This window comes from Macrotis lagotis, chromosome X, assembly GCF_037893015.1.
Source record: "Macrotis lagotis isolate mMagLag1 chromosome X, bilby.v1.9.chrom.fasta, whole genome shotgun sequence".
NCBI lineage: Eukaryota > Metazoa > Chordata > Mammalia > Peramelemorphia > Peramelidae > Macrotis > Macrotis lagotis.
This window is the reverse complement of record NC_133666.1, coordinates 683,943,022-683,962,387: the sequence shown is the minus strand read 5'-3', so window position 1 is coordinate 683,962,387 and position 19,366 is coordinate 683,943,022. Positions and strand designations below refer to the sequence as shown.

At 44.0% G+C, this 19,366-nt stretch overlaps 1 protein-coding gene across 4 annotated transcripts in view; it reads left to right on the top strand.

Annotated features, from left to right (window-relative positions):
* SSH1 (slingshot protein phosphatase 1) overlaps window positions 1-19,366 on the top strand; it is a 102,441-nt gene that overhangs the window by 43,265 nt on the left and 39,810 nt on the right. For all 4 annotated transcript variants that reach the window (XM_074206079.1, XM_074206078.1, XM_074206077.1 and 1 more), the window contains 3 exons: window positions 5,421-5,524; window positions 11,009-11,073; window positions 14,474-14,595. In XM_074206079.1, the coding sequence (XP_074062180.1) occupies window positions 5,440-5,524; window positions 11,009-11,073; window positions 14,474-14,595 (272 nt within the window). In that variant the 5' untranslated portion in view covers window positions 5,421-5,439. The remainder of the gene's footprint in view (window positions 1-5,420; window positions 5,525-11,008; window positions 11,074-14,473; window positions 14,596-19,366) is intronic.

Genomic DNA, 19,366 nt, shown 5'->3' with positions numbered 1-19,366 from the left:
TCTTCATTTTCCGAGTGAGGAAACCAAGACTCAAGGCTCACCTGTGGCACACAGGGTCAAAAATGGGACAAGAGACTCCGAGCTGGCTGGCCTAGGTCTTCCTATCCAATTTCTTTGTTTTACAAATAAGGAAACGGAGGCCCAGGGATGTCAGTGGCTCTTAAACTCTTGTTTCTCTGACCCCAGGTTTAGCATATTTCTCAGATATATCCTAAAGTTTTTTGGGGCTCTGGAATGACACCAGTTAACTAAAATAATTTAGGGGCTAGTTCAGTGTTTGTTGAATTGAGAAGAGACCAACCCAGACATCCATTTGTTTGTTTGATTCTTTAATCCAGACCTACTTTTTCATCCTCCATGGGAAATTCCCAGTGTAGAAAGGCATTCCTAAATGATTTCTTGGACAGGATGTGTCAGAGGCAGGGCTTCCTAAGTTCACAACTGTCCTTTATCCACTAGCCTGAGCTGCCTTGGCATCCCTGTGTAATATGGGTATCCCCAGAGTGAAGAGGAAGTTTTATCTCAAAAATTTCTAACTTCGTAGGCTTGAACCTTTTGGACTGGAGAGGGAAGGGATCTCATCCAGTCCAAGCTGGTCCTAGTGGGTGACTCCCCTTAGAAGCATCTGGGATGAGTCACCATTGAGGCTCATCTCAAGGACTTCTAGGGATGGGGATCCAGCTTCCTCCCCTCCATCCTTCCCGCTGCCAATCCAAGCAGCTCTTGCTCCTCAGGAATTATAATCGATGTGGAGAGTGGGGTGAGATAGAGGGACTCATGGATGTTGTAGTTCTTTGGTCATTTTTTCAATTGTGCCTGACTTTTCCTGACCTCATTTGGGATTTTCTTGGCAAAGATAGTGGAATGGTTTCCCATTTCTTTCTCCAGCTCATTTTACAGATGAGGGAACTGAGGCAAAGAGAATTTAGTGAGGGTCACTTAGCTAGTGGGTGGCTGAGGCTGGATTTGAACTCAAGGAGATGAATTTTCATGACTCCAGGCCCAGCACTCCATCTGCTAATATACAGTTTAGCTTAGATCAACTTGGAGCCAGGTGATAAGGGGCTTTATTCTTTTTTAATTTTTTTTAACTTTTGCAAGGCAATGGGGTTAAATGACTCGCCCAAGGCCACACAGGTAGGTCATTATTAAGTGTCTGAGACTGGATTTGAACTCGGGTCCTCCTGACTCCAGGGCGGTGATGGTAACTTCCTCTCTCTAGTCCTTGAAGGTTTTGAAAGTACTTTCCTGAAGAAGGAAAAAAAAACCCCAACCCCCTGGAATTTCAGGGAGCAGTGTCTTTATTCTGATTTTACAGAGAAGGAAACTAAGACTCAGAAGTCAAACTCATCCCAGGTCCCACAGAGAGTGTCCAAGGCAGGGGGAAGGCAGTTTGGATCTGACTGTTCCTGGCTCCAGGCCTCATGTTCTTTTCCCTCGACCTCACAGCTTCTGTTCATTCTTAAGGTTCAGATCTTTTCTGATAAATGTCAGCCTTTGCAGAAGTGCTTCTTGTCCTTTTTCAGTGGATGAAGCTTTCTTTATCTCTTTCATGGGGAGCCAGGTTTCCCCCTGTTCCCCCAAAGGGGGAGCACTCTTCCAAGATTTTTCTCCTTAAGCAACTCAAGACGAAGCCCACCCTTTGGGAGGCTACTAGAATGCCAGTGGAGATGCTGGGTGGAAGGAGAGAAGGAAGGCTGTTCATCTGCAGCAATAACAATATTGACCTTCTGGACGGCAAGCTGTCTGTGATCGTAACAGGAACACCCTGGCTTATGAATAGCTGGAGCCAGCTGCAGCCAAGACCTCTTTTTCCCATTATGTAACATCATGGAATGAGCTGAGAGGGCCCTTAGAATCCAGAATCCCAGAGCTAGGAAGAGCTTTAGACCAGGGAATGTCAGCTGGGAGAGGTCTTAGAACAGAAAATGTCAGAGCCAGGTGGACTCTTAGAAAAGGGGATATCAGAGGTGAGAGGGGCCTTAGAACAAGGGATGTCAGAGCTGGGAGGAGCTTTAGACCAGGTTGTGTCAGAGCTGGGAGGGGTCTTAGAATAGAAAATGCTGGAGCAACTAGGTGGCACAGTGGATAGAGCACCGGCCCTGGAGTCAGGAGGACCTGAGTTCAAATCTGGTCTCAGACACATAATTATTACCTAGCTGTGTGATCTTGGGCAAGTCATTTAACCCCTTTGCTTTGCAGAATAACTAAAAAACAGTCTCAGAACCAGGTGGATCCTTAGAATAGGAGGTATCAGGGTTAGGAGGGGCCTTCGAACAGAAAATATTAGAGCCAGGTGGACCCTTAGATCTGGGATGTCGGGGGGAGGAGCCTTAAGAACAGGATGTGAAGGGCTTAAAATAGGGAATATCAGAGGTGATAATTTAGAACGGGGTGGGGCCAAGGGCCATTTGGATATTTGTAACATCATTCACCTGCTATATTTGGTCAAACACTATTAATTCATCCCTAAAAAGCTTCTAAATTTATTGAATTTTGAGTTCCAACTGTGGCTAGTGGCAGCACCAGACCACTGGCCTTTTATGGCCCATGGACCAGACATCCCCTGGCCTTGGTTTAGAATATAAAACAGTTGACTGTAAGGCAGGGGACAGGAATTCTTTTAAAATTTTCTTTGCAGGTGGTTATTTTTATACCTCCTGAATTTCAAATTCTCTGTCTCAATTCTTCACCTGGCACTTTATATAGACTAGTCTAGTGGATAATCTAAGACTCAGCTGAAAAGTTGATATCATGCTGAAATTTTCACGGAGGCAGCTTTAGCTTGAAGCTAAGCGCACAGTTCACCCCCTGCATGAGGCCTTTCCCTGTCCCCCCGCCCCAAGCTGATGAGGCACCCCACCAATGACATTGTATATACCTTGTATATCCATATCTGTGTTCAATCAGCCAATGACCATTTATCGAGCACCTACTGTTTGCCAGACATACGTCGAACTCTGGACTTATCTCACAATAGGTAAGCTGCCTGACGGCCAGGACGGCCTTATTTTGGTATAGCAGCTAGGAGGCTGTGGTGAATGCTTTGTATCTGGGGACCTCAGCTTCAGAACTGGCTTTATCAGCCGTCTCTCGGGGGCCATCCAAATGTGAAGCTTACGTTCTATTAGGAAGACAACAAGGCCATATTGAAATACATATGGCATCAATGAAGGGTGAATTTATACAAATCTATACAAAGCAGTCAAGTTTGGTTCTTGAGTCCTCAGACTTTTCCACCTCCGGCCAAGCAAGCTTTTCCACCTGGAGATGCCTCTGCCTCTGAGAGTCCATCCAAGATGGTGCCCCGACCATCCACGGCCACTTTTCCCCCAGATCTGCTCCTGATTTCTCAGGACATTTTTCTCCCTCTTTCCTTTTTCCTCAGTTTCTCCCTCTGTAATATTATAGATGTCGACTCCAGGGCATCTCGAGTCCTTTGCAGTTCCAGAGTATTGACCCCGTCATGGATGATATGAGCTAATTAATTTGTTCTCCCAAAACTTGCAGACAACTCCCAGTAGATAAAGGCCAATCCTGTTGTGTGTTCCTGAATACAAACTCATCTACAACATGCCTCAGATCTGGGTTAGGGATTGTAGGGTCAGGAGTTTGCCCCATCTCATGTCTGGAGCTGGAAGGCCCCTTCCTCAAGCCCCCTCATTTTACAAATGGGCAAAATGAGACTCATGGAAGTTGGGACTTGCCCAAGATCACACAAGCATCTCATGCGGCATTTGAACTCAGATCCTTTGACTCCAAAGCTAACCCTCTTCCCGGTATACAGCCTGCCCTAGGTGTTTTGTGTCTGTGACCTTGTCAGAACCTGGTCCCCCAAGAGGGATTATTTCATCCATGTATTTGTATCCAGAGCAGTCATTGGGCACACAGTAGGTACATAAGGAGGATGGAAGTACACCCTTCCAAAGGGCCTACTAAGTGTTTGGCAGTCTGCTGAGCCCTTTACACAGGTTATCTCTTTTGATGCACCCTGAAAGGTGAATGCTATTATCCCCAGTTTATAGATGGGGGGAACTGAGTCAGGCAGCGGTGAGGTGACTTTCCAAAGGTCACATAGCTAGTAAATGTCTGAGGTCCGATTTGAACTTAGGTCTTCCGACACCGAGCCCAGCTGCCTAGCGTATATTATATTCATTATACATGGCAACAACAACAATATCAAATAACAGCAATAATCAAAGTAACATAATGACTTGCGTTTATGTAGCACATTTGCTTTACAAAGATTATCTCCTTTGATCCTCACAACCACCCTGGCAGGTAGGTGCTACAATCCCTAATAGGAATATTACCTGCCTGGGAGGCAGGTGCTATATTACAGAAGGGGAAACTGAGACAGAGGTGAAGTGACTCACCCAGGGTCATATAGCTTAGTAAATGTCTAACTCCAGACCTACCTGCTTAGTATATATTATACATATTATACATGACAGCAACAAAATAACATTATAACTTGCATTTATAAAGTGCCTTAAGGTTTACAAAGTACCGTACAAAGATTATCTCATCTGATCCTCACAGCCACCCTGGGAGGTGGGTGCTATAATCCCCATTTTATAGATGGGGAAACTGTCTTTGAGATTCCAAGTCTTGCCCTCTATCCACAGCATCATCTAACTCCATAATAAATATTGGTGAATTAATTGATCGATCAATCCCACACATCAACAATTCCCCAAGGTCATCAAGATTTGAACCCAGGTCCTCAGACTCCAAATTGGCTGTGTGGCTCATATCTAGCTTCCTCCCTGGGACATGAGATAAGAACATCTAGAACCTGGCAGCCTAGCTCCAGTACCCATCAAGCTGTGAACCCTTTAGCAAAAAAGAAAGCTGAGTTTAGGACAGGAGACCTGAGTTCCAAGTCCAATTCTCCTGCCTATCTAACCTCGGTGACCTGGCCAGGTTGCTACCCATCTCTGAGCCTCAGTTTCCTTACCTGTTACATGAGATGTTCTTTTTTTTTTTTTAGCAAGGCAAATGGGGTTCAGTGGCTTGCCCAAGGCCACACAGCTAGGTAATTATTAAGTGTCTGAGGCCGGATTTGAACTCAGGTCCTCCTGACTCCAGGGCTGGTGCTCTATCCACTGCACCACCCAGCCACCTCTACATGAGATCTTGACTACACTGGCAATTCTGAGACTTCTCCACAGTTAATGAATGTAAAAGATGGCTAGGTAGTCTCTGTTATTGTATGGGGGATGGAGGGAGGAGGAGGAGGAGGAGGAGGAGGAAGGAGGGCAGTTATCCTAGAAGGCTGGACCTCTGGATGGGGGCCACTGGCTTACCTTTCAGGACCAAATCTTTCCTATGTAGGTATTCTCCTGCAGCGGCCCCAGAGCTATGGCTTGGGACAGAGTGACTCATCGGGCCTTTGTCTGTATTTTTATGTCTTACAGCCTCAGTGAGAGTTTTTTCATGGTGAAAGGTGCTGCTCTCTTCCTGCAACAGGGAAACAGCCCTCAAGGACCGAGGAGCCTCCAGCAACCACACAAGCACGCCGGTAAGGAAGCACTCCGCCCCGGATCCCCTCCCCGGGTCAGCATTTGACTCCCTTGATGTGGCGCAGAAGTCAATCCCTCATGTGGTCCATGGAATCCTAGCTCAGGGGCCATCTGGCCCTCTTTTTGGCTCACACAGCATGTGTCAGAGGCCAGATCTGAACCTGGGTCTTCCAGATGCTCTGGCCATTTCTCTCTCCATTGCCTCACCTCAGCTTCCTCAATAAGGGCTCATGATGCTGTGAGCCTGTGATCTGCCCAAGATCACACAAGGTCACTGACTTTTAATCCACTTTCTTTCCACTGCATCACAAAACAAGCTGGAGAAATATTTACGTGGCCCAGCAGGTAGTGTGCCGGAACCAGAGTCAGAAAGTTTTGAATTCAAATGTAGCCTCAGATACATACCAGCTGTGTTACCTTGGGCAAGTCACTTCACTTCGATCTGCCTCAGTTTCCTCCTCTGTAAAATAGGAATAATAATAAAATGAGCAAGTCATCCAGCCTTCCAGGATAACCTCCCTCCTTCTTCCTCCTCCTCTTCTTTCCACCCCCTCATAATACCAGTCCAGGTTTAGAGAGTTCCTAAACACCTTTTATATCCATTAAATGCATTGGAGTCTCGGAATTAATTGCCTCTGTAGTCAAGAATATCTTGTGTAACAGATGAGGAAACTGAGGCTCAAGAGATGGATGGAAATCTGCCCAGGATTAGTCAGGAGAATTGGGACTGGAACTTGGATCTTCTGCCCTAAGGAAGGTCACACTACCCACCCAGGATTGTTATGAGGATCAGCATTTGTAAAGTGGGTTGTAAATCTTAGAAGCTAAATAAATGCTATTATTATTTAGTTTTGATGTCAGGAAAAACTTCCTAACAGAGTCCTTGTCTCTAAGTGCATCGGGCTGCCTTGGGGGCCAATGTACTCCCCATCTCCTTCTTCAAGGATCCTATAGAGGGGATTTTGTTGGGATACAAGTAGCCTCTGAGGTCCTTTGTGACCAAAGTCCAGTCAACTGAGAATGGCCAGAAGCCTGGTGTCATAGGCCTGTGATCTATTCCCTTTGAATTTTTTTTTAATTTAGTAAGGCAATGGGGTTAAGTGACTTGCCCAAGGTCACGTGGCAAGTGTCTGAGGGCAGATTTGAATTCAGTCCTCCTGACTCCAGGGCTAGTGTTGTCTACTGTGCCACCTAGCTGCCCCCCCCATTCCCTTTAAATTAAGGAACTAAGGATCAACTCACTTGGCGGAATGAGACCTTGGGGGGCACATTCCCCCAAAGAATCCCATGGTGGGGGTACATCTGAGTTACGCCTGCACTTAGTAAACGCCTTGAAATAACAAAGATTGGGTGATCGAATGAGCGTGGGGACCAAGCTCGGCCTGGGATTTCCATCTGTCAGCACTTCCATGAATCAGCCAACAACCCACTGAAAGAATTTTATCCATATGGAAAATGTCCCTTGTGTGAAACCACTTGTCAAGCGGAGGACAATTCATATTTAGTTTTTAGTTCCTCTCCACCCTAGCATGTCTTGAAACCTTGGCCATTAATAATGAATTTACGGGCCATAAGAGTGGAGTGAGGCGGGGGCCTGATCTTTGGATAAGGAATAGGTGGGGTCACTGACTTGTGTTCTTTCAGGGGTAGCTAGAGGTGATCAGGGGCTTCATAGCATTGGGCCAGTAGCAAGACAACTGCATTTGCAGACAGAAAGGCCAAGACACAGTGATCACCCTGCCTATGTTACTTCATTTTTCTGGGCCTCAGTTTCCTCCTGTAAAATGAAAAGCAAGGACTTTGTGACCCTCGAAGGCCCTTTCCAGCCTTCTTAATCTGTGATCCTAAACCTTATGACTCTGGGAGGGATCATGATGAGATGACCTCATTGCAGCATGAGGCCTTATGGTTTATACGTTTTCTTTGAAACACAAAAAGACTCTTGAACTCGAGACAATGTGGCAGAGGAGCAGAGGACACAAGACTTGTAGTCTGAAAGATCTGGGTTCTAATTCTGTCTCTGCCTCTTAGAAACCTGCACAACTCATTTTCCTTCCTTCTAGTTCTAAATCCATGATCCTATGATCCCATTCCCAAATACCTTATAAGTACCTTCCTTGGCCTGACCCCTCCCCCATCTACTTCCACATGTATGTGCCTTCATTCCTGTAAACCTTTGTGCACACGCAGGCACACACACATAACATAGGAATACATTCATATTTGTGAATATGTAGCTACCTTAAGACATTTGGAAAATCTACATTCCTGTCCATGTATACTTTCAAAATATGGGGGCCAGGGGTGTCTTTGTGGACAGGTTGTCCCCAGTGTCAAAATAGAACTTTCATTCCTAATTAATACTCATAGCTAACATTTCTATACTACTTGCTAGGTCCCAGGCACAATTATGCTAAGTGCTTTTCAATTATTATCTCATCGCATCTTTCACAATGCTGAGAGGTTGATTATTACCCATTTTAGAGTTGAGGAAAATGAAGCAAATAGGGGAAAGTGACTTGCCCAGGGACACACAGCTCCTATGTGTCTGGTGAGTCTTCCTGATGCCAGACCTGGTACTCTGTGAGCTAGGGCACTCCCTAGCTGCCCATTAGAGAGATAAAGACAAAACTTAAAACTAACCTCAGCTTTGGGGGAGTTGACTTTCTTCTGGGGGGATTCAGCCTATAAATATAAAATAGAGGGGCAGCTAGGTAGTGCAGTGGCCCTGGAGTCAGGAGTACCTGAGTTCAAATCCAGCCTCAGACACTTAATAATTACCTAGCTGTGTGACCTTGGGCAAGTCACTTAATCCCATTGCCTTGAAAAAAACAAACAAAAAACCCCCATAAAATAGAATCATCCACTCACCAGTTAACAGGGAATTTAGGGTCATTAAGTCTCATCCCTTCATTTGAGTCTCGGAGACCTGAGAAATCAGGTAGGGCTTCCTGTAGGAGGCAACTCATGTGAGCCAAGACTTAGAGGAAGCTGGGGAGATTCTTGGAGGCAGAAATGAGGAGGGAAAGCAAACCAGGAGGGGATGCATGGCAGGCCGCTGTTATCAAGATGAGTGAAATAGTATGGCAGTGGTAGTAGTGGTACCATCTTCAGGGAATGATCAGGAGATATTTCACCTTTCTTTCTGAGGACCTATGTCTGTGGAAGTCCCTGTACAAGGCCCCCTGGGAGAGATGAAGTAGATGCTTATAGTCCAGAATGGAAAATGAGATGTGCTAATCATTAATGGTCCTGCATTTCTTGAACCCTTGTTGAACAAAGTCAATTCTATACTGTCGTCCACTCTTGAGTCTTAGACTTAGATCATTCCTACCATTTACCACCTTCTCTTCCACGTGCGCACACACACACACACACACACACACACACATCCCTAAGTAAGCACAGTCTCACCTGAGCCCTCACTGCTGTTCAACAGTCCTAATACTTTACCTCCCTCATCACTCACTCTTCCCCAATCTATAGGATCTGCCAAACCTCCCACATTCCTCCTCCCTCTGTTTTCTCTTATTTTACCAGGAAAAAGACAATGAGTTTATGTGCCATGAGCTCCCTTTTCACTTTTCCCTCTTCCTCATCTTTTTTTTTTCAGGGTTTTTTTTTTTTTGCAAGGCAAATGGGGTTAAGTGGCTTGCCCAAGGCCACACAACTAGGTCATTATTAAGTGTCTGAAACCAGATTTGAACCCAGGTACTCCTGACTCCAAGGCCGGTGCTTTATCCACTACACTACCTAGCTGCCTCCTTCCTCATCTTCTATCAGGTGCCTTCTGCCACCATTTCCACCTTCACCCCTGTGCCACATGATGAGATGGCCTTACTCCTTAAAAAGCCTAACCCTTCTACTCAGTCAAGCAACCCCTTCTATCTCATCTCCTCTGATTGCCCCTTCATCATCTCCACTTTTTTCATTTATTTTCAGTCTCTCCCTCTGCTGGCTGCTGCCCTCCTGCCTAAGTATGCCCATGTCTTCTCTGTCTTCAAAAAACCTTCACTTGACTTTTCCTTCTTTGATAACTCTTGTCCTATATCTCTTTTGCCGTTTGTAGCTAAACTCAAAAAGGTTTTCTGTAATCGAAGCCTCCACTTTCTCCCTTTCTTTCTTTGTCTTTGCCTCTCTCCCTCTCTCTCTTTCTCTTTCTTTCCTCCACCCTTCCCACATCTCTTTTGTCCTTAACCCCTTAAGTCTGGCTTCTGACTTCAGTTTCACTGAAACTCCTCTGTCCAAAGTTAGCCAATAATCTCCTAGTTACCAAGTCCATTGGCCTTTTTTCCATCCTCATTCTCCTTGACTTCTCTGCTGCCTTTGACATTTTTGATCACTTTCTATGCTTTGATACTCTCCTTTCTAGGGCATCACTCTTTCCTTTCTCCTCCCACCTCTCTGACTACTTCTTTTCAGTCTCCTTTGCTGGATCTTCTTCCAGATTATTCCCTCTATCCATAGGTGGCTAGATTCTGTCCTGGGCCCTCTGTACTACTTGGGGATCTCATCAACTTCCATGTACTGGTGCTATTTCTGTTATAATGATTCTCCAGTCTCCCTTTCCTTTCCCAGTCTCTCTGCTGACCTTCCATCTTGCATCTCCAGTGACCTTTCAGATGTTTCAAACTGGATGTCCATTTTAGACATCTTAAACTTGACATAACCAAAAGAGAACTCATTATCCCCCCCCCCATCCTCCCCTCTCCTACCTTACCTGTCACTATCAAAAACATCCTTTCAATCCATCAGGTTCCCAATCTAAGAGACAGCCTGGATTCCTCATCCTCTCTCACCCCCACATTAAGGCTTTTGCCAAGGCCTGTTGCTTTTACCTGTGTAACATCTCTCATCTGTTTCAATCTGTTTCATCTCTGCAGAATCTCTCATTGGTTTCACCTGTGCAGCATCTCTCAAACATACTCTGGTGCAGGCCTTCATCACCTCACATCTGGATTATTGTAGCAGCTGCCTGGGGCGGGGCAGTTCTACCTGCCTCCAGTCTCTCCCCTCTTCAATTCTATAATTCAGTGAGAGTTCCAAGAAGGCTATGTTGGTTTCTCTCTGGAAAGATTCAATGAGTTTGAGGACCAAGTGTTTAGACATTAAGGAAAGCTTCAGGGAGAGAAATAGATCCTAAGGTGAAAGTCTTGAAGAATACAAAGGATTTAAATAGGCAAGGCCTCAGTGATGGAGTGGAAAAAGTAGTGAATTTAGAATCAGGAGACCTAGGTATGAAACCCGGCTCCAATGTGAACCCCAGCTTTCCCATCTGTTAAAGAAAGATAATAACACCATCTGCACTGTCTCCTAGGTTGTATAAAATGTTTTGTTAAAATATAAGCTAATTAGAATCATAATAACAGATGGAGATGGGGTGGGGGGAGAGTCCAGGTCTAGGGAATGGCCATGGGATCATTTTCTCATCTGTGGCCTGTAACGTTCTGTCTTTCTAAATCCTCTTTCTGCTGGTCCCACAGGTGACTTACCCCAGCATCTTCAAGTAATGATCAACCTTCTTCGATGTGAAGATAGAATCAAACTGGTAAGAAGACATAACTAAGTGGTGATCAGAGGTCTCAGACTGGCCAGGTCCCATGCTGCTGAGTCCTTGGGGATGTTGATCTGAGCCACTGAGAGACACAAGCCTGGGGCCATAGAGAGATTTCCCTTCATAAAGACTGATCACTTGTCATTGTGCCCATCACTGTTGCTATACTGTTTTTTTCTTCTTAGCTAATAAGGAAAGTCTCATTGGGGGTAGTGTGGAGGCTTGTCCACAATTGACTTAAGTAAAAACAAAAAGATATCCCATAAAAGTAATATAAAAAAGTAAAAAGGTAATCAAAGTGGGAATTTATCCATCTTGCTGGGAAAGCAATTGAAATGGATGGATGAATGGATGAATAAATGGGGGAGATGGATTAGATGGTTGGATAGAGGCAAATGATGGAGAATATAAATGAATAGATGGATGGATAGACAGATGTACAAATAAGATGGATGTATGGGTGGGTAGGTAGGTAGACAGTTGAAACAGCATTTATTAATGACTTACTATCCACTGAGCACATTGTTAAATGCTATGATTTCAAACAGGAAAAAAACCCTAACTTTCCTGTTTTCAAGGTGCTCATATTCTACTTGAAAAAGACCAGCACACAAGGGAAGTCTGATGGAGGAGAGATGGCAAGGTTCCAAGGCCCTAATTAAGCATCCATGAGGTAGATGGCATGACCCAGGAGTCCTTTATGTATGCTGGAATTTCTGTTCTGCTGAGTAGGGAGCCTGGAGAGTGGGCCTAAGGATTCCTGGGGCCTTCTGTCAGCAGTAAGGAATGGGGGGAGCAGTGTCCAACTAGAAAGTGAAAGGGGAATTGACAGGAAGTTTTGAGATGGGGTCCTAGAGACTAAGAGGATGGTGTTGCTTGATGCTGAACTCTAGTTGGAGCCTTCTGGAATAGCCTGGGGCAGGGAGAGAGGTAAGGAGGCTTAATTAATGTCATCCTGAGCTCTTTAACCCAATAGCAACCGTTGAAAGAACATGTGGGCACTATGAAGAAGGTTATGGAATAAACTGGTTCTGAAATCATAGAACCTAAGAAATGGGAGAGGTCTTTGAAAAGAGAATATCAGATCTGGGAGGGATCCTAGACCAGGGAATGTCAGAACTGGGAGGAGCCTTAGAGCAGAGAATTTTGGAGTTGTCAGGAATCTTAGGAATTATGTACTCCAGAATTTCTCACGTCATTTTCCCTGGAACCCAGGTGTTTTGCTTTGTGAATAAATTTAGACATTAGTGTTATTTCCCAAACCAAAATGCTAAATTCGAAATCCTATTTCTACCATTTAGCATTGCTGCCAAATTTTTCCACTTGGCAAATAGATCAGATTTAGACTAAGATGGTACTTACGCTCTTTTGTTTGCTTCATTAGCCATTAGTGTATTTATTTACTTCTGTTAAACTTTTGTATGATATTGTGTCAGTCTTTTTCTCAATCCATTTCCCATTTTTTGTCACCAGTAACTTGTTCAAATAGATCAGGTGGCAATCACTTTAATGGAATACTATAAAATAGGATTTAGTTTGTAATTTTTTGGTCTCAAGCCTCCCTAACCCTTTTATTTTATGTTTTCAAGGTCCCCAAACACTGTTTATGGGATCTATCAGACTGCTAGGTAGTCACTGGAAAGAATTCTAAAGACCTAAGTTCAAAACCCTCCCCAGACATTTACCAGCTGCATGATCCGGTGCAATTCTGCCTCACTTTCCTCAGCTATAAAATGGGGATTGTTGCAAAGGGTCAAATGAGATAATCTTTATTAAGTATAATGTCTGGTACAGAATAAATGCATGTTCCCCTTCTTTCCCTCCTTCTGTCAATGTACTTCAAGTACATTTGACCCACAGTTATTCTGAGAATCATTCTTCTAGTCCAAATCTCTTTTATTTTATAGGTGGGTAGACTGAGGCCTAAAGAGGGAAAAGTAAAGTTTAGAGAAAATATTAATAGCAGAGGCAAGTCTGCACTCTAGGTCTCTTGACTCCCCATTTATTTTTTTTTTATGTTTCAGACTATATACAGTTATAATCTCCCCTCCTTGAATTTCATATGAATTTCCAATTCACAAATTTGTGAAAGGAAAGAGAAACAAAGCCAAGTTTGTTTATTTTCCAAAGGGCCTAGCAAGGATCTCTGCTCATTCTGGAGAACTTAATAATTATGGGTGGATGGGTGGAAGGATGGATGGATGGATGGATGGATGGATGGATGGATGGATAAGTGGCTGGTAGATGGGAAGATGGATGGCTAGATGAGGGATAGATGAGTGAGTGACTGGATGGATAGATGGGTGGTTGGGTGGATGGATGATTGAATGGACAGTTAGATGGAGGGATGGATGGATGGATGAGTGGATGGCTCGGTGGAGAGATATATGGCAGATGGGTGGGTAGAAGGAGGATAGATGAGTGGGTGGATGGATGGAAAAATAGATAGATGGATGATGGGTAGATGAGTAAATGAATTTTCCACATTCCGTATGATAACATTTTACAGAAGAAAATGACACCCCCTAGTTGTTAGTGATCCCCCTTTTCTCAAGTAATTGTATCTATTCTAATAGAATGGGAGATCTAGAACTGGACAGAACCTCAGAGGTCACGTAATACAAATCTCTCATTTTGCAGATGATGGAAACAGACCTAGGGACATTAAATGACTTACTCAGCGTCACACAGTTAAATAGATGTAAAAGGCATTTTTTGAACCTCTATTAGAAACAGTATCTTTTCCCAGCAAAGCGCATTGTTTCCTTCCTTATCTTCTTCATTGTATACCTTCCTAGAAGGGTAAAAGTTTCTCAAGAGCAGGGATTGCTTTGGTTAAGACTAAATGCAATCAGCATTTAATAAATTCTGGTTAAATTGAATGATGTGAGGCAGCTGAATGGCACAGTGGATAAAGCAAAGTCAGAAGGCCCCGAGTTCAAATTCAGCCTCAGACACTTAATAATTACTTAGCTGTGTGACCTTGGGCAAGTCACTTAACTCCATTGCCTTGCAAAAAAAAACCTCATATAAATGAACAAACAAACAAATAAATGAATGCATGAATTGAATGTTGTATGTGTAGGCCTTAGTAAAATAAAATGGGGGTGGCTAGGTGGTGTAGTGGATAAAGCACTGGCCCTGGAGTCAGGAGTACCTGGGTTCAAATCCGGTCTCAGACACTTAATAATTACTTAGCTGTGTGGCCTTGGGCAAGCCACTTAACCTCATTTGCCTTGCAAAAAAAAAATGTAAACTCCCAGAAGGCAGAGATTTTCTTTCTTTTGTCCTTGTATCTCCAGTCCTAGCAGACTTAGTGAATGTTTATTGGATTGGTTTGTTTTGTATCTCAGGCCCCTCCAAAAGACATGACTGCATCATTGCTTCCTTGCAGGCTGTGCGCCTGGAGAGTGCATGGACAGACCGTGTCAGGTACATGGTGGTCGTGTACAGCAGTGGGCGCCAGGACACAGAAGAGAATGTCCTGCTGGGAGTGGACTTTTCCAGCCAGGAGAGGTGTGTTTGGTTGGGGATGAAGCAGAGGGATGGGAGGGAGGAAAGCTAAAACATGGTTTGTTTTGAGTATTTTTAGCTGGTGTTCTTAACCTCCAAGGATTCCATGGATAGCTTCCAAGAAGTCCATGAATTTGGGGTTGTTTTTTAAACTATTTTGACAACTACATTAGAATTGGTTTCCTTTTAAAATTCTGTATTTTATATATTGAGATAAAAAATATGTCTCAAACAGAGTGATGTTATTTTGGTCATCTTTGATAACAAAGGAAAAGAACCAACTAACCAACTATATTATATATTATAAAACATCATTCAGAGAAGGAGGCCATAATTTTCATCAGACACTGGTCAAGGAGTTCAAAACACACCAAAATACTCATATAAATAAAATATTAAATATTATGTTTTATTACTTATTTTGTGGTATAATAATATGCTATAAATAAAATATAAAATTTGTGGCTAAGCTATCACTGACATGATAGCATTGAGGAAATAAGAGAGGAAGTGACCTGGACAACATGTAGCCAGTGGTGGGATTCAAATAAATTAAATAAATTAAAATCAGTTCACCAAATTCAACTAAGTTATCAGCTCTGCCAAACCGGTGCCAATTGGCTGAATCCCACCACTGATTGTAGCTGAATGAAAATCTCCCCCTATGGTGCCTTATCCTCCCAAGAATGGGTTCCCCTAATCTCTATTTGAAGTTTTAGAGCTGGAAGGGACCTCAGAAACCATCTAGTCCAACCTTTAATTTTCCCATGAGGAAATCGAGTACCTGCAAAAAAAAAATACAAGGTAATTTTGGAGCAAACCCAAAAGGTCTCGTGTCTGAGATGACTTAGGAACTGAGCTTTGAGGTCAAGCATAGTGGAAGCAAGGAGGGTATTTATTTCTTATTTATTTTTCATTTATTTGTTTATTTATCCGTTTGCTCATTCACTTATTTATGTATTTGTTTGTTTATTTGTTTATTTATTTATTATACAGTCATCGGGTGTGTCCAGAGATGGGAGAAGTGGGCTGTGAGGAACCAGGTCAGGTTGGTTGGACCATAGAATAGGTGAAGTAGAGTTATGGTAGATGAGGCAGCTAGGAAGCACCAGAATACAAAGCCCTGGACCTAGAGGCAGGAAGACCCAAGTTCAAATCAAGCCTCAGACACTTACTAGCTATGTGAACTTGGGCAAGTCATTTACTCTGTCTCAGTTTCCTTATCTGTTAAATGGGGATCAGGAGAGCAACAGCTGCCTCCCCGGGTTATTGTGAGAATCAAATGAGATAATCTTATAAAGCATTCAACACAGTGCCTCCCATAGAGTAAATGCTAGGTAAATGATATTTTTCAGTTACATCTCACTCGTCGTGACTCCATTTGGGGTTTTCTTGGCAGAGATACTGCAGTGGTTTGCCATTTTCTTCTCCAGCTCATTTTGCAGATAAGGAAACTGAGGCAAACAGTGTAAAATGACTTTGTCTGGGGTCATGTAGCTAGAAAGCATCTGAGGCCAAATTTGAACTCAGGAAGATGATGCTTCTTGACTCCAAACCCAGTGTTTGGTGTACTACAGTGCCATATGTAAATGTTAACTGTCAATGCTGTTATTATTATTATGATTAGCTTATGAGGAGCCAAATGATGAAAGGCTTTAAATGCCAAATGGCAGAGTCTCTAGTCATAAGGGGCCTCAGGAATTAACTGAGCAGACTAGTGCTAGAATCAGATGTATGTTTGAGCAATATCACTTGGGCAGCTGCACGGCACTCCTTTGGGAGGGTAGGAAATTTTCCCTTACATCGGCACGCCTAAATCTATCTCATAACTTCCACCCATTGTTTCTTTTGTTCTCCAGCCAAACAGGACAAAACTAATCCCTCTTTAATTGTGTTGTTGTTCAGTCATGTTTCATTCTGTATGACCCCATTTGAGGTTTTCTTGGCTAAGATACTGGAGTAGTTTCTCTAGTTCTTTTTACAGAGGAGGAAACTGAGACAAATAGGGTGAAGACGTGACTTGGCCAGGGTCACATAGATGGTAAGAATCTGAGGTGAGATCAATCTACCTGACTCCAGGCCTGGCACTCTATCTACGGTGCCATCTAGCTACCCTTTACCTAATCCCTTTAAACATCTCTTTGGAGTCAGAGGACCTGGGTTCGAATCCTAGCTCTGCTATCCCTTTGAATAAGTCATGGTGCCTCAGTTTCCCCAAATATAAAATGTGAACTGAATTTAACAACCCCCTGGGTCCCCTCTCCCTCCTGAACCATAATCCCTCAGATTCTTCCTATTTTTCTCTCCTACATACTCAGTTCCACTAGCTGATCTTTGGATGGTATGGAATCTAGTTCTCTCACCTTTCTGGGGAGGCATTGTGGGTCTGGTGGAGGGAGACCCGAGTTCAAATCTCACCTATCACTTGCTGCCTGGCTGATCTTGATACTTCCTTCTCAGTTCCCTCATCTGTAAAATAGGAATAATGATGATGATGATGATGATGATGATGATGATGATGATGATGATGATAATTTTTGTGAGGTTCTCATGGGGTTAAGATACTTTTGAGTTTGACCGTGAAGATCATAGGACTAATACCCAGAAAGGGCAGGTCTTACCATCTCTCCAGCCTTAGTTTCTCCTCTGTAATGTGAGGAGTTTGGACTTTGATCTCTAAACTCCATTGTCTTGATTCCAATGAACATGGTGGGGAGGGGAGGGACTGGGGGAAATATCATTCAACCCCCCCATCTCCCCTTTACTCTGCATTTCTGACCCACCTGAACTTGAATCCTAGCTCAGCCACTGCATGACCTTGGGCTGACCACATCCATGTGGTCCTCTCTGGGCCTCAGTTTCTACATGTATAAAAGCAGAGGAATTAGACCTGTCCCAACTCCCTTGTAACTTGGCTCTAAATGTTGGGAACTTATTGATTTTCTGATGCTTTGAGTTGTTGAGGCTGAAATGCCGTCTCCCAGCCGAGAGTCTATTTCGGTTTGGCTCCAGCTGCGGGAAGCAGGGAGTCGACAGGAGGCCAAGCTCTTTGGCAGGTGCCTGGGAGCCAGATTTTGGTTTCATTTGGCGTGGGGGCAGCTTCTCTGGGCTTGTGTAAAATGATCCTCTGGGGAGCCTATTAAAAGATACCCGGGATGGAAGACTCAGATGCCCACGGGATATCTTCGCCTCTCCCTGGCATGACCACAGAACCCTCTTAGAAGACTAGTTTTTTCCATGCCCAAACAGTTTTCATCATCATCCAAGGAGTCTTGGTGATTAAGAAAATAGCAACAAAAATAACGAAGTCACTGGGGTGATGCTGAACCCTACCATGACTGGGTATCATTTCCCTATAGGTCAGGAGACGCCATAAGGGGCAGCAAAACAAAACCAGGCCAGCCCTACCTGAAAGGAGGAGAGCTTGAGTGTCCCACACAGGGTGCCAGGTTCCTGAGCAAAACTAGGGCCAGTTGCCAAGGGGCCTGCTCAGGCTCCTGGACCCTGTGGTATTTAACTCAATATAGGCCACCTCCTGAAACTGGAACCTGAGGACCTGCCCAACCTGGCCTGGGTGCCTCTGTCCAAGGTTCTGACTGCCCGCCTTGTGTCCCAGAGTAGTCATAGCAGGTCAGGGTCTCTGAGTTAGAAGGGAAGGAAATAAGCACTTATGTGGCATCTACTGTATACCAGCAAGCATCCTAAGCATTTCTTACAGATATTAACTTGGATCCTCACAGCAACCCAGAGAAGTAGGTACTCTTATAATCCTGATTTTATCACTGAGGAAACTGAGACAGAGGTGAAATGACCTGGCCACGGTCACAGAGTTAATACATATCTGAGGCTGGATTTGAACTCAGGCCTTCCTGACTCCAAGTCTATGACTATAGCTACTGGGACTGTAGCATCTAAGGGACCTTAGAACAGGGAGGGTTAGAGCTAAGAAGGGTCTTAGAACAGAGGATGTCAGAGCTGGGAGGGGTTAGAATAGGAAATGTCAGAACTGGGAAGTGGCTCAGAATAGGGAATGGCAGAGCTGGGAACGACCTTAGAACAGGGGATGTCAGAGCTGGGAGGGGTGTTAGAACAGCAAGGGTCAGAACTGGAAGGGTCCTTAGAATATGGAATGTCAGAGCTGGGGAGGGTCTTAGAATGGGGGATGTTAGAACTGTAACAATTCTGACTTGGATAGAAATTTTGTCTAATGCTTCCCTGCTATGTGAGCAGAAGCATTTTTTACCCCCCCCCCACACTCCGCCCCTGACCCTCAGTTTCCTCATCTGTAGAATAAAGGAGTTGGACTCGGCCCTGACCCCTTCCATCTCCAAATTTTGAATCTTAACAATGAAATTCCTTTAGTCTATACATCAGGTTACAAGCATTTATTAAACTCTTCCTGTATACTTGGTACCCTGCTTTTTGCCAGAGAAACAAAAACAAAAATGAAGTAATTCCTGCCCTCAGGGTGCTTACATTCTCTCACGGGAGACACCATACACACATACAACATGTTTAATGTGTATGGAAAAATAATACTCAGAGTTATTGGCCTGGCTGCGCTAGCACTTGGAGCAGCTAAGAGAGTCTTTTTGTCAAAGGTGAAGTTGAAACTTTGAGGAAACGGGATTGTAAGAAGAGAAGATGAGGAGGAAGTGTGTTCTAGGCAAGGGGTGCTGCCTCTGCAACAGCCCAGAGGTGGGAGATGAGCTGCAAGGATGGCTCTGCTGAACTGGCTTTTGTTCAATCAGTGTTCATTCATAGTGATCCTTTG